Source organism: Selaginella moellendorffii, unplaced genomic scaffold (genome assembly GCF_000143415.4).
Source record: "Selaginella moellendorffii unplaced genomic scaffold, v1.0 SELMOscaffold_51, whole genome shotgun sequence".
Taxonomy (NCBI): domain Eukaryota; kingdom Viridiplantae; phylum Streptophyta; class Lycopodiopsida; order Selaginellales; family Selaginellaceae; genus Selaginella; species Selaginella moellendorffii.
The window spans coordinates 291,685-306,858 of NW_003314312.1; the positions used below are offsets into that span (position 1 = coordinate 291,685).

Sequence of the window (15,174 nt, forward strand, 5' to 3'; positions counted from 1 at the left end):
CCAGCCTCCTTGCAACACCTGGCTTCTCATGCACTCGGCCTTGAGGAATGGCTACGTCAAGAAAATGATGGAAAGAATTGCGAATCTGGAAGCGGATGTGGGACTTGAGCGGCGGACTGACTGTGTGCATCAGTTCAGAAATCTCAATGCGATTGTGGACGATGAAATGTAAGTTCTATGAAGACGTTGTTTGTCCTCGATAGGATACATGACTGAGAAGGAAATGGCGCTGAATGCTTCTAAAACAAAAGGTTCGTGCTGTGCGCTGGCTAAGTATTACTTTGATTCGGTTCTTCCTCTTTTTTTTCATTTTTTCATTTTTTTCTTTTTAATTGAAGAACAGGTGTTTGTTGATTTTAACGCATGTCAGAATTGACAACACATGATCTAGTGTGGAGCTTGAAATGGTTTTCGAGAGGATGCCATGGCACAGCGTCATCTCTTGGACAATGCTGATGCTCGGCTGTGTGGTGGAGAATGGGGAGGAAGAGCTGGCATTGGAACTCTTGGAGCTGGACAATCAAGTGTAATTCGTTGCTGCTATCAAGGCCTGTGCTGCTCAAGCCGAGAAAGAAGCTGGAGTTGACAGTTGCCAAGCTCTCTACCAGTATAAAGCTAAAAAGGTTTAAGGAGATAGGGCTGGAGCTCAAGGCCACTATGACACAGACATGTTTGTAGGAAAGGATCTTGTGGAACTATATGCGAAGTGTGGAAGCATGCTCTACTTAGCTCAAAATTAAAACGAATTAAAGAAAAGTTTAAGAAGAAACCTGGATATTTTAGGTATATCCTACCTTCTATAAGTTTTCTGCTTTGATGCAATCTTTATAAACAAATATTGCAAATGGCAGAAATCCCAGCATTTTTTAAAACAATAAAAACTAAGAAAAAATATAATTATTTTTAGATTAAAAGAGAAAAAAATAATAACAATCTTGAACATAAGTTGCACCTCACTCACTTCACCATGGAAATAGATATAATAATAAGCTTACAACAATTGAAACAGTTTCAAACAATCCAAACTATTTACCATAGTTTCACAAAACTAGGAATCGCGTTATTTCAATCAATAAGAAAAATTAAAACATTATTTTTCAATTTTAGACCATATTAAAATAATTTTAAGTTTTATTTATATAGATAGATAGAGGACATTTTTAAAATCACCACAGCACCCGTTAAGCATGGAAATATGCTAATGTTTCCTACTCAATCCTTCTCTCAAGAACATAAAGAATTGCTAGAGCATCCAGATTAATGTTATTTCAATGAATAAGCAAAATTTTTAGACCAAATAAAATAATTTCAAGTTTTATTTAAATAAAGGGGCGGGTTAATAATATGAATTAGTTCTAACAGTAAACTGGGCGTTTAGGGCACCATGCTATTCTGGGCATCTTAATTCTGCGTGGTTATTCTAATCCAAGGCGATAAACGCCGCCGTTTAGTCTTCCTTCCCAAGGGCAAGGGCACGACGAAGACGACGAACAAGAGCGCGAGGATTGCAGCAACAGGTTTAGCTTAAACACTCGCGCTTTCCTCTCTCACTCTAGATTCTAGATTCTAGACCTAGGAAGACGAGCTTTAAAGGACAAATCCTCAAATCCTCCCCGCTTTGCTTTGTTTACCTCCAGGTGATGGACTCGACGCTCAATCCTCCTCTCCACGACCACGGCGAAGACGAGAGCAAGCATCGCGGCGGATCACCGGTGCTCTACAAGGAGTGCGTTAGAAACATCAACGCCGAGAATGGAGGAGAGGAAGTTCACGATGGATGTCAGAAGTTCACGGCCGCCGGAAAGGACGGAAGCCCGGAGGCGCTCAAGTGCGCGGCTTGCGGATGCCACCGGAACTTTCACCAGCAGGAGAGTGAGACCCCGACAGCGATCAAAGGTTCCGACTTGACGCAATTCGCCGACGATATCCTGGGGGTTGTCAAGAAGACGAAGCGCAAGAACACTCACCGGGCCATCAATCTGGCCACGCAAGTCCTCGAACACGTCTCCAAGCTGCTCAACATTCTCGCCCAAGTGATCGACGATCCCGACGACACTGGCAAGGTAGCAGCTAGTGGTCAGAACAGCAAAGCAAAGGCGAAGGAAGAAAAACGAACCTCTTGCGAAGAGGCGCTGGCTGTTGTTGTGGCGTCGTCCAAGGACAAAGCTCAGAGTCCGGATGATAGCACTCCAAAGGAGAAGCGAAAGAGGACCATCTTCAGCGCCGAGCAGCTCACCAAGCTCGAAGCTCTGGCCGAGAGTGTGCACTGGTCTCTGGGAAACATACCCAAGGATCAACAGGCGAGTGCTGCCATGGAGATCGGGATAACGGTCGAATCGCTTAAGTACTGGTTCCACAACAGGAAACAGAAGAAGAAGCCAACCCGGAAGTCGTGAGCTTCTCTCTCTGTGTATGTATCCTAGATAGAATTCAAAGTCGCTCGAATCGAAATTTGTCTTTTGCTCTCTTTTACGTCAATACCGCTCCTCCAAAAACTCTGGTGTCAATCAAGCTGGCAGTGATTCGGAAGAAACAATTAATAGAAGCTTACCTTCAAAAAATTTCATCATCGGGAATTTGAGGCTTCAAAAACTTCATAGGATCCGCTTCCGCATCCTTGATGTCACGCCTTCTCTCGATCTTTTTCTCGGGCATAGCGGGCACAGGAATGATGTTCTCTTGGTCGATAACACCATCGATCAACCCGTATTCCATAGCTTCCACTGCCGACATGTAACGATCTCTGTCTATGTCCTTCTCGACTTGCTCAAATGGTTTCCCAGTTATCTCTGCGAGGATCCGGGTAAAGTTGTTCTTGTGGAACATGATCTCCTTGGCCTGGATCTCAACGTCAATAGCTTGTCCGCTAGCTCCACCCATAGGCTGATGCACCATGATGCGTGTGTTGGGCATTGCAAAGCGTTTCCCCTTTGTTCCCCCGGCGAGAATGACCGAAGCAGTGGAAGCCGCTAGACCAAAGGCGATCGTCGACACTTCTGCTCGGCAAAGCTGGATCGCGTCATAAATTCCCATCGCAGCACTGCAACACCGATCAGTCAGGAACCAAAAGCAGGAAATTTTGTTTTGAAGAAAACTAGAATTACCTCACAGATCCTCCAGGACAATTGATGAACATCCGGATCTCCTTCTTGGAATCCATCGCGTCCAGCAGGAGAAGCTGGCTGATGATCGCGTCCGCCACGAAATCATCCAGCTGATGCCCTAGAAAGACCGTTCGCTGCCTGAGCAACAATCCCATGACATCCGCCTCAGCAGATTTCTGCCCGGGCGGCGCCGCCGTGCTGGCCACAGCTCCCGATGTGTCGCCATGGACGAAATCCAGTGGAGCCATCGAAATTCCCAATGCACTAGCGCTCGATCTAGCAGCAGCACGTACCGTGAGCGGCAGCCGAGATCTCCTGCTGATGCTCGTCGCGCGCAATGGCTGATCAAAGCTGTGGATTGGCGAGGAAGCGCATGCCGCCGCCGAGAGCGCCATGGACGCGGCTCTTGCCGCCATAGCCTAAAACCCTAGGCCTGTATTCTCTTCTTCCCCCTACATTCCGAGCCAGAATGGCGAGCGGATATTCCCATTTTGTTTCCGCGATCCTTATTAGGGTTCCAACGGCCATGGAGGAGGAGGGCGCTCGAATGGAGGAGATGCTCCAAATGTTGCGCTACTACGAGAAGGCGCGATCGGAAGGAATAGCCGCCGAGAATCTGGAGTTAGAGGTGAGATTTCTTCCCGCGATCTGGTATAATCTTCGTTTCTTTCGTAGGCGCTGCTCTCCGCAATGCGCCAGCATGAATCCAGAGCTACTAGTGATGATATTTCCGGGACAAGGAAGCGAGAGGAGGATGTGGAGCGGCAAGAAATTCTTCCCAAGCCTTTCTTCGTTGTGAAGACGCTCAACGGGAAGAAACAGAAGGTTTTCATCAACATTTGTGGATCTGACAAAGTAAGTTTTTTCTATCTTCTCTTGTGTAGAGAAAACAAAACTTTCTAAGCTAAATCTTCTCGGGGTTTCCTTGTTATTTCTTCACGAATTGGCAGACCAATCGTGCAGATTCCTGGGCCGGAGGATTGGGAGGAAGGAATTCCTCCATCCGTGGAAGAGGCATTAGCTTCCAATGACGAATCAGTTCACAACATTCGTCTGCCGTTAAGCTGTTCCGACCCGCTCATATCTTCCGATCATTGTAAGTTCTCAGCTCTCGAGTTCTTGGCACTGAAGTCTTCTTTTTTTCTAGGTGGAAAACCGTGTCTTGTGCACGATGTTGTCTACAACATGTCCGTTGTGGAAGTAGCAATGCGTGACAAAAGGCTGAAGATTTTCATGATCGATACAGCAATGTCATGGATCGGACAGAAGTACAGCACTGAGCTGAGCTCTGGTTTGGCCTTTGAGTTTCCTGCCTATGCATAATTCCTAACGACTTTTACGAATTCTAGAGTTTAAGCTGCCAAACATGAAGTATAAAGGAGATTCAGTTCAAAAGCAGTACATTCGTGCCGGTCCCAAGGGTCCTTTGATCAGTGAAATACCAGGTAAAGTTTCTTCCGTGATTGAGCCTGTCTTTCGTATAACCTTTTCGCTCGCTACAGATGTTGAGGCCGAATTAGAACCGTCATTTCCTTTGCTGGCAAAAAAAGATCAGCTAAAAGCTGATACCTTGGGTTCCAAACAGCAAGGAAGCTTTCGACAAGATGATGCACCTTCCAGTAACGTGCAATCGGAGGTGAAAGCAGTGCATTTGGTGACACAGACGATTCAGAACGAGCGATCGACACTGCCTCGAGTTTTGGAGAACAACGGTGAAACAGATGATCCGGCTACTTTGGCAATGGTGAGCTTTGTCAGTGAAGAAGATATAGCAAGGACAGCCAGAAAAGTCGCGGAAGAAAACACTGGAGTTAACAGTAGCAGATTAATCACCTCGACGCCAAGTAAGCTGGACGAGCAGCAAACGAAGCCTGAAGTTTACGAAGAAAGGCCAGTTCCTTCAGCCGATTGTCTCGAAAAGCCTCAGGTTCCAGCCATACAGACCGAGTACCTTGGGCGTCCAGTGGAGTATATATTCCTTCACATCTCGTTTCCTCAAGAGGTAAATTTTGGTTTTTCCTTTGCTGCTAGAGTTTCTCATGAATTTTTGCGCAGGCAAACCTTGAGAACTTACAAGTTTGCTCGAGCAACACGGAAGTGTATGTCGAGATACCAAACTACGAAGCAATGCGGGTAAAAATTCGTGATTTATATCCATTGCCTGACCAAAAGCTCGAAGTTTTTCTCCAGGTCCCTCTCATGTTTCCAGTATCGCCAGAAAACGCTGAAGCAGAGCTATCTCCAGACAATGCCGTGGTAACGCTAAAGCTACCATATCTCGGCGTCAAGGGGCTATACTGTTGCGGTAATCGTTAGAGATGGACGGCTGAGATGTCTTCCACGGCTAAGGTACGGATGGCCACGATTTCTTCTCTTTCATGGTTCTGTTGCCGCCACTTTTTAGGGCTCTTCCATTCCGCTGGTAGCAGCGCTTGGACGCGACGGTAATTCGATGCTATGAGCACGGCAGACGCAAGATTCTTGCGGAATTTGCAAAGATGCCTGTCCAAGCGGCTCACGATTTGGAGATTTCCAAGGCAGCGGCTGGGCTCTTGACAATGCAGCACCAGGAGAAGCAGCACAAGGATCCAGGTTCTTCGTCCCAGATCTCTCCTTCCGTTTCTCTATTCTCGCCATCGCCATACATCATCAACTGCAAGAGGCGCGCTTGCGGTGGCTGGGACACGATCGCTGGAGCTGCTTGGGAAGGGAAATCCAGGGAGGAAGTCTTCGCTGACGCCGTCCAAGATCAAGAAAGATTCGTCGTCAATCCGGACCAGCCAGGTACTTGTAGGATCAGCTCTCTCAACGATCAGCTGGTAGAGCTCAAAGACGCGCTGGAAAAATTTATTTCGGAGTGCTCGTCGAGCAGGCCTCAGATTTCTCGGGAGGAAGAAAGGGGCAGTCTCGATGGTGGAGGTGCCACTGCTGGGGTGGATTTTCAAGCTTTGCGGCGGAGAAACGTCCGGGGAAAAATTCTGGCAGAGATTCTTTCGTCCAGGAAGCTAACCAGCATGAAGCCAGAGATCGATGAGCTTTCTACTACCACTCCCAAGGCCGAGGATGACTGCCGGAGCTCTTCCGGATCGCCGTGTGACGAATTTTTCGATGCTCGCGATGCTTCTTCTTCAGAAGGTACGCTGCTAGAATTCTCCATTTTTTTTAGAGATTCTAAGCGACTATTTTTTCTTGTTGGTGGCGCTAGGCTACTCTTCAAACGAGGACGGATCGACACGAAGACACAGGAAACAAATCTCCAGCTCGCCGATCGACCCTGAGCTCGTCCGCCAACTTCACATGGAAGTGAAACGGCGAATGCAAGCGGAAGAGGCATTGCATATCATGGAGCAGTGTCAGGAAAACATTGTCAGCATACTCTTGTCGCCGGTTTGTCCGACACCTCCGAGATCCAGCTCTCCCCAGCCAGTGTCATCGGCAGCGACAATCAACAACGGGCTTGCGAGCTTGATTGAAGAGGACTGGCAGGACGAGAACTCCTTTCGAACAGTCATTGCGACAGTGATCTCGTCGGCTCTCCTTAGAGGCGTGATCCGGCCGGACGAAGCCGAGGCGCTGGAGAAGCTCCTGGAAACTAAAGACCGTGAGAGTTTTCGACTGCGGAGGAAGCTAAAGTTTTTCGAGCACGTCAACAACGAGTTGTCTCGCAAGAACCAGGAAGCCACAGGTAAGTTTTCCGTTTAAGACTCTCTGAAGTGTTTTCAAAGGCCTACCTCAGAACGCGCGCGGAGAATCAGACGGAGCAGACAAAAGTGGCTAAGCGTCTCGGCGAAATGCCTTGCGGTTGGAGTTGCCATTGGAGTGTCCGGGACTTTGCTCTACTGGTACTTCCCTTGGGACAGGCTCAAGTCTGCAAAGAAAGAAGTCGAAGCTCCTCCGGCACAGACATGACTACTAGGTTTGGGTAAGTTACATAGAACGCCAATGGGTTGAGGCTGGCGGGCATGGGCTTCGTCACCCCGAGAAGACCGCGCTTGTTAAGTAAGATGGGAGCTCGAGGTGTTGCTACTGTACGCGAGGCAGTGGCTCAGGAAGAGGAGGTAGTGGCAGCAGGGGACGTCAGGATACCGTTTGGACAGCACCAGGGACAGCCTCTCAAGTCTCTTCCGGAAGGCTACTTGAAGGTCCTTGCGCGCATGGCGAGATCAAAGTGGGGGTTGCTAGCGGAGGAGGTGCTCAGCGAACGGGGAAGCGTGGATGGGTGCAGGCAGAAGGCGAACGCAATCTTAGAGCAGGAAGCCTTTGCTCGCCTTCTCAGAAATGCCAGCAGTTTAGAGGCGGTGGAGTTGGTCCGTGCCAGGATCGACGAAAGCGGCGTTCGTCACAACGCCGAGCTGCTCAACGTTTTGATTCGAGTCTACGGCAAGTATGGATGCCTGGTGGAGGCAAAGCAGGTTCTAGACGGCATGCGCTATCAGAATGGAGAGTCGTGGAACACCATGATCCTCATGTACGCTCAGAATGGACGACTGGAGGAGGCCAAGAGGACTTTCGATGCAATGCCAGTTCGAGACGCCGTCTGCTGGATCACGATGCTGAGGGCTTATGCCGCGTTCGAACTTCCAGGACTCGCCAGGGTAGTGTTTGAAGCCATGCCAATGCACGACTTAGAATCAGCGACAGAGATGATGGAGGTTCTTCTGTCGAAGGAGGAAAGACATCGAGTGAAGCTGGTCTTTGACGAGATGGTGGAAAAAGATGTCTGCGCTTACAACAGTATGCTTCGTGCATATACCCAGGAAGGGCATTCGAATCGGGTGAGAGCCACAGCGGAGAAGATGCCAGAGTGGGACGTGGTGACGGTGAACACCATGCTTCAAGCGTTTGCCAGTGAGGGGTCTCTGGAGAACGCCGAACGATTGTTTGACGAGTTTCCTGAGCGCAACGAAGAGACCATCAGTATTATGCTGAGAGCATACGCCGCGTCCGGATGCTCTGAAGCAGCCCAGGCAATGTTTGATCGGCTTGTACGTCGGAACGAGGAGCTCTGGACATTTCTAGTCATCGCGTACTCCAGAGCCGGGCAAGCAGCGGACGCAAAGTTGGTGTTTGACAAAGTTCCTGGCAAGAGCGACCTTTCGTGGGCAGTCCTAACTGAAGAGTACGCCCAGAACTTGCAGCTGGAAGATGCAGAGGCCGTGTTTGACAAGGTTCCGAAGTGGAGCGTCCGATCGTGGATTGCTATGATATGGGCCTACGCTCAGAGCGGTCACGAGCAAATGGCCCGGATCATTTTTAACAGGTGCTCGACTTATGACGCGGGGGTCTGGAACGCATTCATTGCAGGAATGACTGTGCTAGGCCGTGCCAGTGATGCGATTCAACTTCTCAGAGGTATGAATCTGGAAGGTTTCCCTCCGGATAAGTTTACGTTCCTCAACCTTCTCAATGCTTGCAGTGCTGAGTGCCTGGCCAGGCAAGGTGGTAGTCTTTTCAAGGAGATGGTTGCTGATCATGGCATGGCTCCGTGGAAAGATCACTACAGTGCAATGGTCGAGTTGCTGGGCCGGGCCAAGTATTTAAAAATAGGACAAGTTCTCGCCAACAGCATGCCATTCGAGCCGGATTATGCAACGTGGAAAGCTCTCTTTCATGCTTGTCGGCACCACCGAGACTTAAAGCTTGGACTGCGAGCTGCAAAGGAGCTTATTCTCTTGGATAGACACAACGCCCTGCCGTATACTCTGCTAGCAGAATCATATGCAGCAGCTGGCAAGCAGGATAAAGTGGCTGTCATCCAACGCGTGATGGAGAAAACTGGAATTAAGAGAAACTATGCTGCAAGCTGGATACTTGTCAAGGGCAGGTTCCAAAGCCTCATGATCGGAGATGCTGGACATCCGGAGAACAGCGAGATTCGTGCTCAGCTCAGGGAGCTGGTTGACAAGATTGAGAAGGAGGGATACAAGCCCGACACAACGCTGGTACTGGATAAGAACATGTCCGAAAAGGAGAGGGAGGACAGTTTACTTGATCACAGTGAGAAGCTTTCGCTTGCTTTCGGCATGGTCAGCACCAAGCCTCGGTGCCCGCTTCGAATCATCAACAGCTCGAGAGTATGCTCCGACTGCCACAATGCTCTCAGGTTGGCGTCGCTAGTAACTGGCCGGCTCATCGTTTTAAGGGACGACTCTCGGACTCATCACTTTGAGCGAGGCAAATGCTCATGCAGGGACATTTGGTAAGAGCCGATGTTTCTTTTCGTGGTATTAAAAGGGTTTCCTGCAGCACGATGCGGTGAGATGGAAAGTGACACGAATTTTACACCTGAAGGTGCCTTTCACCAGAGGAACAGATCGATATTTACATTTGCAACGTGAGAAAACTGTTCCTCGGGCACGGCGTGGCTGGAAAAGAAGGGAAAAGTCCTCGTTCTCATTGGAAAGGGATTGGGGTCAGAGGAAGCGGACGAGCTGCGAATCTTGCTAAAGTTTCACGGCATTGGGAGGCAAGATTTTTCTTCCATTTTGATGGAACCTTCTGCCAATACATGATTTGAGGAGGAAGGGAGGAAAAGGTCGGCATACGTTCGTACGTATGGTAGTGTAATCGAGCACTCAACTTGGTTTCGACGGTTACTTCTAGCTATACAATTTCGGCACTCCGTTCGTCGCTCGTGTAGTAAGAAACTTCTGATGGTGACAGAATGCGGATCCCTCGAACAGAGCTGACGAATTCTCTGCAAGCAAGTAAAGTAAGTATCCTTTTCGTTTCTGTTTTCTTGTCTAATGAATACTAAATGTGACTTACTCCCAGGGATCATCGCCAACGAGCAACAGATCGTTCTCCTTGTCCACGAAAACGAGCTGCCATCCGTTCCTCTGATCGAGTTGTCCATCCAATCCAAACATTCTCGACAATTCGGCCCGGAGTTCGACGTAGTTCTTGAAACGAGCCACGTCTACGGCCCTTCCGATCGAGCCAAGCTTGTACACCTGGAAGTCGATTATCACGAAACAACGATCAAACTCCGAAAGGATAAACTAAGAAGGCAGGAAACGACGGGCGGACCTTTGTGAAAGTTCTTTGACGCTGATGCTGAAGCTGCTGCTGCTGCTGCGGAGGCTGGTGGATCGGTTTGGGCTGTTTGGAAGAATTATCAGCGACAACACAACTATCTGGTGAAGATGACGAGACAATGTTCTTCAAGTCGGCAATCACCTGATCGACCACCGCAGGCGACGGGCTCAGAGGCATGTTGTTCTTCACGGCGATGGAACTCGATATGCCTCCCTGGCTCCTAAAATTCCCGGAGGGTGGCATCATCATATGAGAGCCGTTCGCAACACCGGGACCAATACTGAAACATCCCCCGCCGCTCGTTGTTGCAACTGGAGTCTGGGGATCCTGCTGCAAGATGACGCTGTTCTCTGAACTCATGAGCTCTTGGTGAAGATGGTGGTGGTGGTGATGAAGCTGCTGCTGCTGTTGGTGGTGGTGATCCAGCGCTGCGGTGACATTTACGGTGCTGTTGAAGTCACCACCCAGCCAGATTCCTGCTCCGGACCCAGCCAAATTCGCAGCGAGAGCTCCTGGAGGTGGCGGCGACGCAAACCACTTTGTGGTGGCGGTGGAAGGACTGGATTTGAGGGACTGCTGCTGCAAGTCCTTGAAATCCGGGACACTAGCAGTGCTCCTCATGGGGCTGGAGGACATGGTGGTCACAGGCTTGCTCACAGGCTTTGGAGGTGGAGTGGAGGGAAGAATCACAGCCGGAGGTGGTGTGGAGGAGGAGGATGGAGGATTGATGAGGGAAGAGGGGAAAATCACAGGAGGAATGCTCATCATCAGCTGTTGAGAAGGCATCATCATGATCTTGGAGGAAGAACAGGAAGCTAATGGATCCACCAGAGCTACATCACTGGTTGTGGAGATTGAGGAGGAGAGTGGATGCAAAGATGGGGGATACAAAGATCTGGTGTCAAGCATGGAGAGTGGGCTGTTGGTGGTGAAGCTGGGATTTTGGTGGGATTGGAAGGATTGTGGTGTGCTTGGAGGATTGTTGGTAGCACCACCACTGCCAGTGGTGATTGTGGTTGTGGTTGCCACTGGTGGATGATACTTGTGGTGCTGCTGGCCAAGTTTGGAGGTGTCAATACTGCTCCTGATTTCTTGAAGGGCGATTGCTGCCATGGCCCTTTGCTGCAAGCTGAGAGCAGCCCCTGCTTGAGCTGAAGTTGCTACCACTGGGATCTGATCACTTGAATCTCTTTGCTGCTGTTGTTTTTGGTGCTGCTGGTGTTGATGTTGTAGTTGTTGCTGCTGCTGCTGCTGCTGATGGTGATGTTGGTGTTGTTGTTGCTGATGTTGTTGTAATCTAAGAAGCATTTGGTGATCTAGAAGTTGCTGCTGCTGTTGCTGCTGCTGCTGCTGCTGCAAATTCATACCTTGGGGATCTTGAATCCACGAGACTCTCGACATTTTCCTCAGCTCCTCGTCGCTCGAGATACTGTTCTTCCGCTTCCGTGTGGGACAGTCCATGCTGCTGTCGCTGCGGTCTTTTCAGTGCTCATCACTAGGCACTAATGACGATGATAAGCCGTGCTCTCTTGTTGTGTGTGTGTGTGTTGGAGAGCAATGCGAGCACTTGCCGGATCAAGGCATTTGCTGCCGGATCGCCATTATGGGATGAGCAGTGCCTTGCCTACAAGCACGCACGGTTTGGGGATTCTAGACCTCCTCGCAAAGGCTAGAGTCGGGTACACACACACACAGAAGGAGACATACACGCACAAGACAAGCTTATATGATCTTTCTTTTCATCTATCTTATTTTCTCTCTCTTCAAATCTTGAAACTCCTTTTCTGAAGAATTGCTGAGCTTCTGCGCTGCTGCAGTCAATTCCAATCACAGCGCTTTACTACTACAAGATATGCCTTAGATGCAAACTCTCTTCGCAATTGGGGTTACATGGAATGCTCTCTTTCACGGGATGGATCACTGTGGATTGGATGGCTTCCAAAACAGACACGCAATTTCCAAGTTGAGTGTGTGTGCGGGCGTGAATGTGGGGACATTGACACCACATGAATCAAAAAATTGACACCTCCCAGGAGAGCAACGCTGGCTGCCTGCCAACTTTGAATCGTCCAAACAATGGGGCTTTGATATCATCCATCCGTACCGCGTCGGTGGATGGCCCTGGCATCTCTCTCTCTCTCTCTCTCTCTCTCTCTCTCGTGTGCGAATTTCCTGGAAGAATTGGGTGAATGTTTTTGCTCTCTCCATTTCATTGGTGAATGTTTTTACTACATTTTTATTCTTTGTTATTTGCTCCTTTATTTTGGCTGAAGGGATTGCTACTGGCTCTGATTGTGCCCTACAGCGACACGCACGTCTCTTGTTTCCCTTACAACGCAAAATCACCGACTTCTAATCTCTCTCCCGAAATCCTCCTCCACTTACTTGCAAGCACCGGTCCACACAACCTTAGCAAATATCAAAGCTCGTCTGCTGGCCGGGAAGGCCAACGGGCATTTTGTCTTTATGGTTGCATGTAGCGCACACCAGACTGCGCAGCTGTATGTTGGGACCCCACGAAGGAAAGAAAGTGAAGACTTTCATAAACATATAAGTTGCTGTATTACAAACTTAACCAATATTAGCCATCGTTGGAAAATGAAAGAAGTTGGGTTGGGAGACTTGTCCTTGTTTGCTGCTGTTTGTATGTATGTGATTTAATAAGGCTGTCCTGTTTCTTTTGATATACATATATCATTTCTTATTAGTTTTTATCTGGATCCGGCCTGGTCCTCTTGCTGCTCCTTCTGCTGCTGCTGCGGCTGCTGGAATGCCCTTTCAGGGCAACTTCTGTCCACTGGCTGGTTGATGATGGGTATATCACTGGTGGGTTTCCAAAAGAAATGCTACGATTGTCGGGCAGAAGTTGCTGCAGTTGCCGCCATTGAATTTTGCTGATTACAACTCAATTACAGAGGGAAAAAGCATGAGCCTGACAGCATCTTAATCGATTGGCCGTGCACAGTTGCACAGTTACTATTTTGGCACGGGTTCTTGACTTTTGCAGTGGGATTTGAACTGGATGACTAGCTGATCACGCATGGGTGAGAAAATTTGCAGCAATCCATCCGTTGACTCTTTCGCAACTTCTCTAGGCGTTGTTTAAGCTAGATTTCTGTGTCGTTTCTCAGGTGACAGGAAAACAAAGCACGCAAGCAAGAAAGCGAGAAGAACAAGCAAATGAGGGACAAAAGAACCACACACTGTGGCTTTTGTTTTTATCACACTATTACAATATTGGAGAAAGTGTTTTCAAATCGTTAATGATACTTAATTTCGCTTCTGCAAGCCTTCGTGGAAGCACAAAAGCCCCACTCCCTCCAACATGGTTTGGGATTAGAGGCCGGTTCTTGTCGGAACATCGTTGAACTTACAAGAGACAAAGCTGGAAGTTGGTTGTTTCGTGATCATGATCCCATAAGCATTGCTGCTATAAAATTTGTATCCTTTCTGGTTACACAGAAATATAAATTGTATAGGTTGATTCATCATCGCCAGACTTTTGACCAGTTCTCGTGAGACAAAATCAAGTTTCATAAAAAAAAAAATTCTTAATTTTCATCGTGTTCTTCTTGTTTTGTTGATATGCGTCGTCTTCCACGTACGTAGCGGGACATATCTCATCTAGCTGACGAAAGAGAGCGAGAGAGGAAGACAGCTTCAAATTTATTTTATATTTTTAATTCTTCGATGCACAACAAGAGCGTTGATGATCTCCCTATCAATTAGCTTGTCACAGTTTCAAAAGTTACTTACTTGGAGTCAAACTGATGCCAAGTTGGAAAGTCTCCAGAAGTCAACATCATGAAACCCGAGTGGATATGACTGTGCTAGCTATATAGAATGGCATTCATCTCTCAATCTTCTTGATCTTACATCTCTATCTGGGGGCCACTCTTTGAAATCCCTTGGCTACAAAACCTCCAGCAGTCCCATGGACAGCTCAAAGCTCTTGTGGGCTCCAGTGGCTTGTCTCCTTCTGGAATTTTCTGTCATTGTGGTAGGTTAATTTACATTGAGTTATTTTTATTTGAATTTTAGATAGAACTGAAGCTGAATTATCAAACTTGAAGAATATGTTTAATTGTAGTTGCCTGGATGGTTATATTCCATAATGTTTTTAAAAGTATCATTCTACAATCTTACTGTAAAATAGGGTCTCTTACAGTAGAGACATGTCAAAGGCAAAATCCAAGTCATATGCCAATCTTTAAAAGCCTAAGTGGAACTCAAAATATAATATAATAATAACAATAATTTATTTTAATAATAATTATTATTACTATTATTATTACTGGTTTTACAATTTCCATCATGTTTAGTAAAAATACACATTATTCCATGTTTATAGTAACTGAGGGGGGAGGCATACCTTGGGTAGGGGGCATGGTATTGCAATATATTTCAATTTAAAAAATATGTGTGTTTGAATTGTTTAAACACACATGTTTGACTCACAAAATAACCTTTTGGTTGCCACTTTTTTTTCAAGACATATATATATTACCATGCACCATATATAGATTCTTAATCCATGTAAGTTTATTGCCACATTAGCATCTTCTTTTTTAAATTTAGCAAGAATAGCAAGAATGTGTGGCAAAATGATTAATTTATCAGCCTGATAGGAAGTGCAACTAAACTATGCATCATAGACACTACCCACAATTGGCAATAAGTCTCCACATATTGGTTAATATCCACTACCATCTGTGCCAATTTAGTAACACCATTACCACACTAGAGTGTTCAATTAGGGCTCCTGATATTCTGGGGGCACTAGGCATGCACTCACAATCTTAACAACTACATGCACTTAGGCATCAATCTAAAGTCTAGCTGATCTCTACAAGAATCGTGAATGTAGCATGTATTGTGAAATGGTGCACAAGCTCTTCACTAAGAACAATTTTAGGAGAATGCTTTATTTCGTTAAAGTGGAACTTATTCAGTAAACTGGGACATTAATTAGCATGTGTCCACATGCCATTTCCTAGTACTTAATTAATATTTATTAATATTTCTATCAGTG

The 15,174-nt window shown here is 47.4% G+C and overlaps 5 protein-coding genes across 8 annotated transcripts; 3 read left to right on the forward strand and 2 right to left on the reverse strand.

Moving 5' to 3' along the window:
* Positions 1-1,377: 1,377 nt before the first annotated feature.
* On the forward strand, positions 1,378-2,546 carry LOC9634565 (zinc-finger homeodomain protein 2). The gene is made up of 2 exons (XM_024686904.1): positions 1,378-1,517; positions 1,638-2,546. Exon 2 carries the CDS (start codon positions 1,641-1,643, stop codon positions 2,394-2,396), a length of 756 nt encoding a protein of 251 aa, XP_024542672.1. The 5' UTR covers positions 1,378-1,517; positions 1,638-1,640; the 3' UTR covers positions 2,397-2,546.
* Positions 2,320-3,542, reverse strand: LOC9634182 (ATP-dependent Clp protease proteolytic subunit 4, chloroplastic). The gene is made up of 3 exons (XM_002981899.2): positions 3,105-3,542; positions 2,553-3,040; positions 2,320-2,499 (listed from the first exon to the last, which is right to left on the reverse strand). The coding sequence occupies exons 1-2, from the start codon at positions 3,518-3,520 to the stop codon at positions 2,554-2,556; spliced, it is 903 nt and encodes a 300-aa protein (XP_002981945.2). The 5' UTR covers positions 3,521-3,542; the 3' UTR covers positions 2,320-2,499; position 2,553.
* A 99-nt stretch (positions 3,543-3,641) lies between these two features.
* On the forward strand, positions 3,642-7,025 carry LOC112350553. 4 transcript variants are annotated; one of them, XM_024686902.1, is made up of 9 exons: positions 3,642-3,732; positions 3,780-3,959; positions 4,055-4,200; positions 4,252-4,395; positions 4,454-4,549; positions 4,607-5,106; positions 5,160-5,237; positions 5,295-5,453; positions 5,509-5,623. In XM_024686902.1, the coding sequence occupies exons 4-8, from the start codon at positions 4,290-4,292 to the stop codon at positions 5,418-5,420; spliced, it is 906 nt and encodes a 301-aa protein (XP_024542670.1). In that variant the 5' UTR covers positions 3,642-3,732; positions 3,780-3,959; positions 4,055-4,200; positions 4,252-4,289; the 3' UTR covers positions 5,421-5,453; positions 5,509-5,623. The 4 variants fall into 4 exon arrangements, with proteins under 4 accessions (XP_024542670.1, XP_024542671.1, XP_024542668.1 ...); XM_024686903.1 differs by having other exon boundaries at positions 3,642-3,959; XM_024686900.1 differs by lacking the exons at positions 3,642-3,732; positions 3,780-3,959; positions 4,055-4,200; ... (2 more) ...; positions 4,607-5,106; positions 5,160-5,237 and adding exons at positions 6,310-6,789; positions 6,841-7,025 and having other exon boundaries at positions 5,374-5,453; positions 5,509-6,239.
* Positions 7,026-7,061: 36 nt separating this feature from the next.
* LOC9634566 (pentatricopeptide repeat-containing protein At4g02750) lies at positions 7,062-9,710 on the forward strand. The gene is made up of 2 exons (XM_002981795.2): positions 7,062-9,303; positions 9,351-9,710. The coding sequence occupies exons 1-2, from the start codon at positions 7,067-7,069 to the stop codon at positions 9,361-9,363; spliced, it is 2,250 nt and encodes a 749-aa protein (XP_002981841.2). The 5' UTR covers positions 7,062-7,066; the 3' UTR covers positions 9,364-9,710.
* LOC9634183 (auxin response factor 7) lies at positions 9,567-11,918 on the reverse strand. The gene is made up of 3 exons (XM_002981900.2): positions 10,134-11,918; positions 9,873-10,057; positions 9,567-9,801 (listed from the first exon to the last, which is right to left on the reverse strand). Exons 1-3 carry the CDS (start codon positions 11,601-11,603, stop codon positions 9,708-9,710), a joined length of 1,749 nt encoding a protein of 582 aa, XP_002981946.2. The 5' UTR covers positions 11,604-11,918; the 3' UTR covers positions 9,567-9,707.
* Between the last annotated feature and the right edge of the window lie 3,256 nt (positions 11,919-15,174).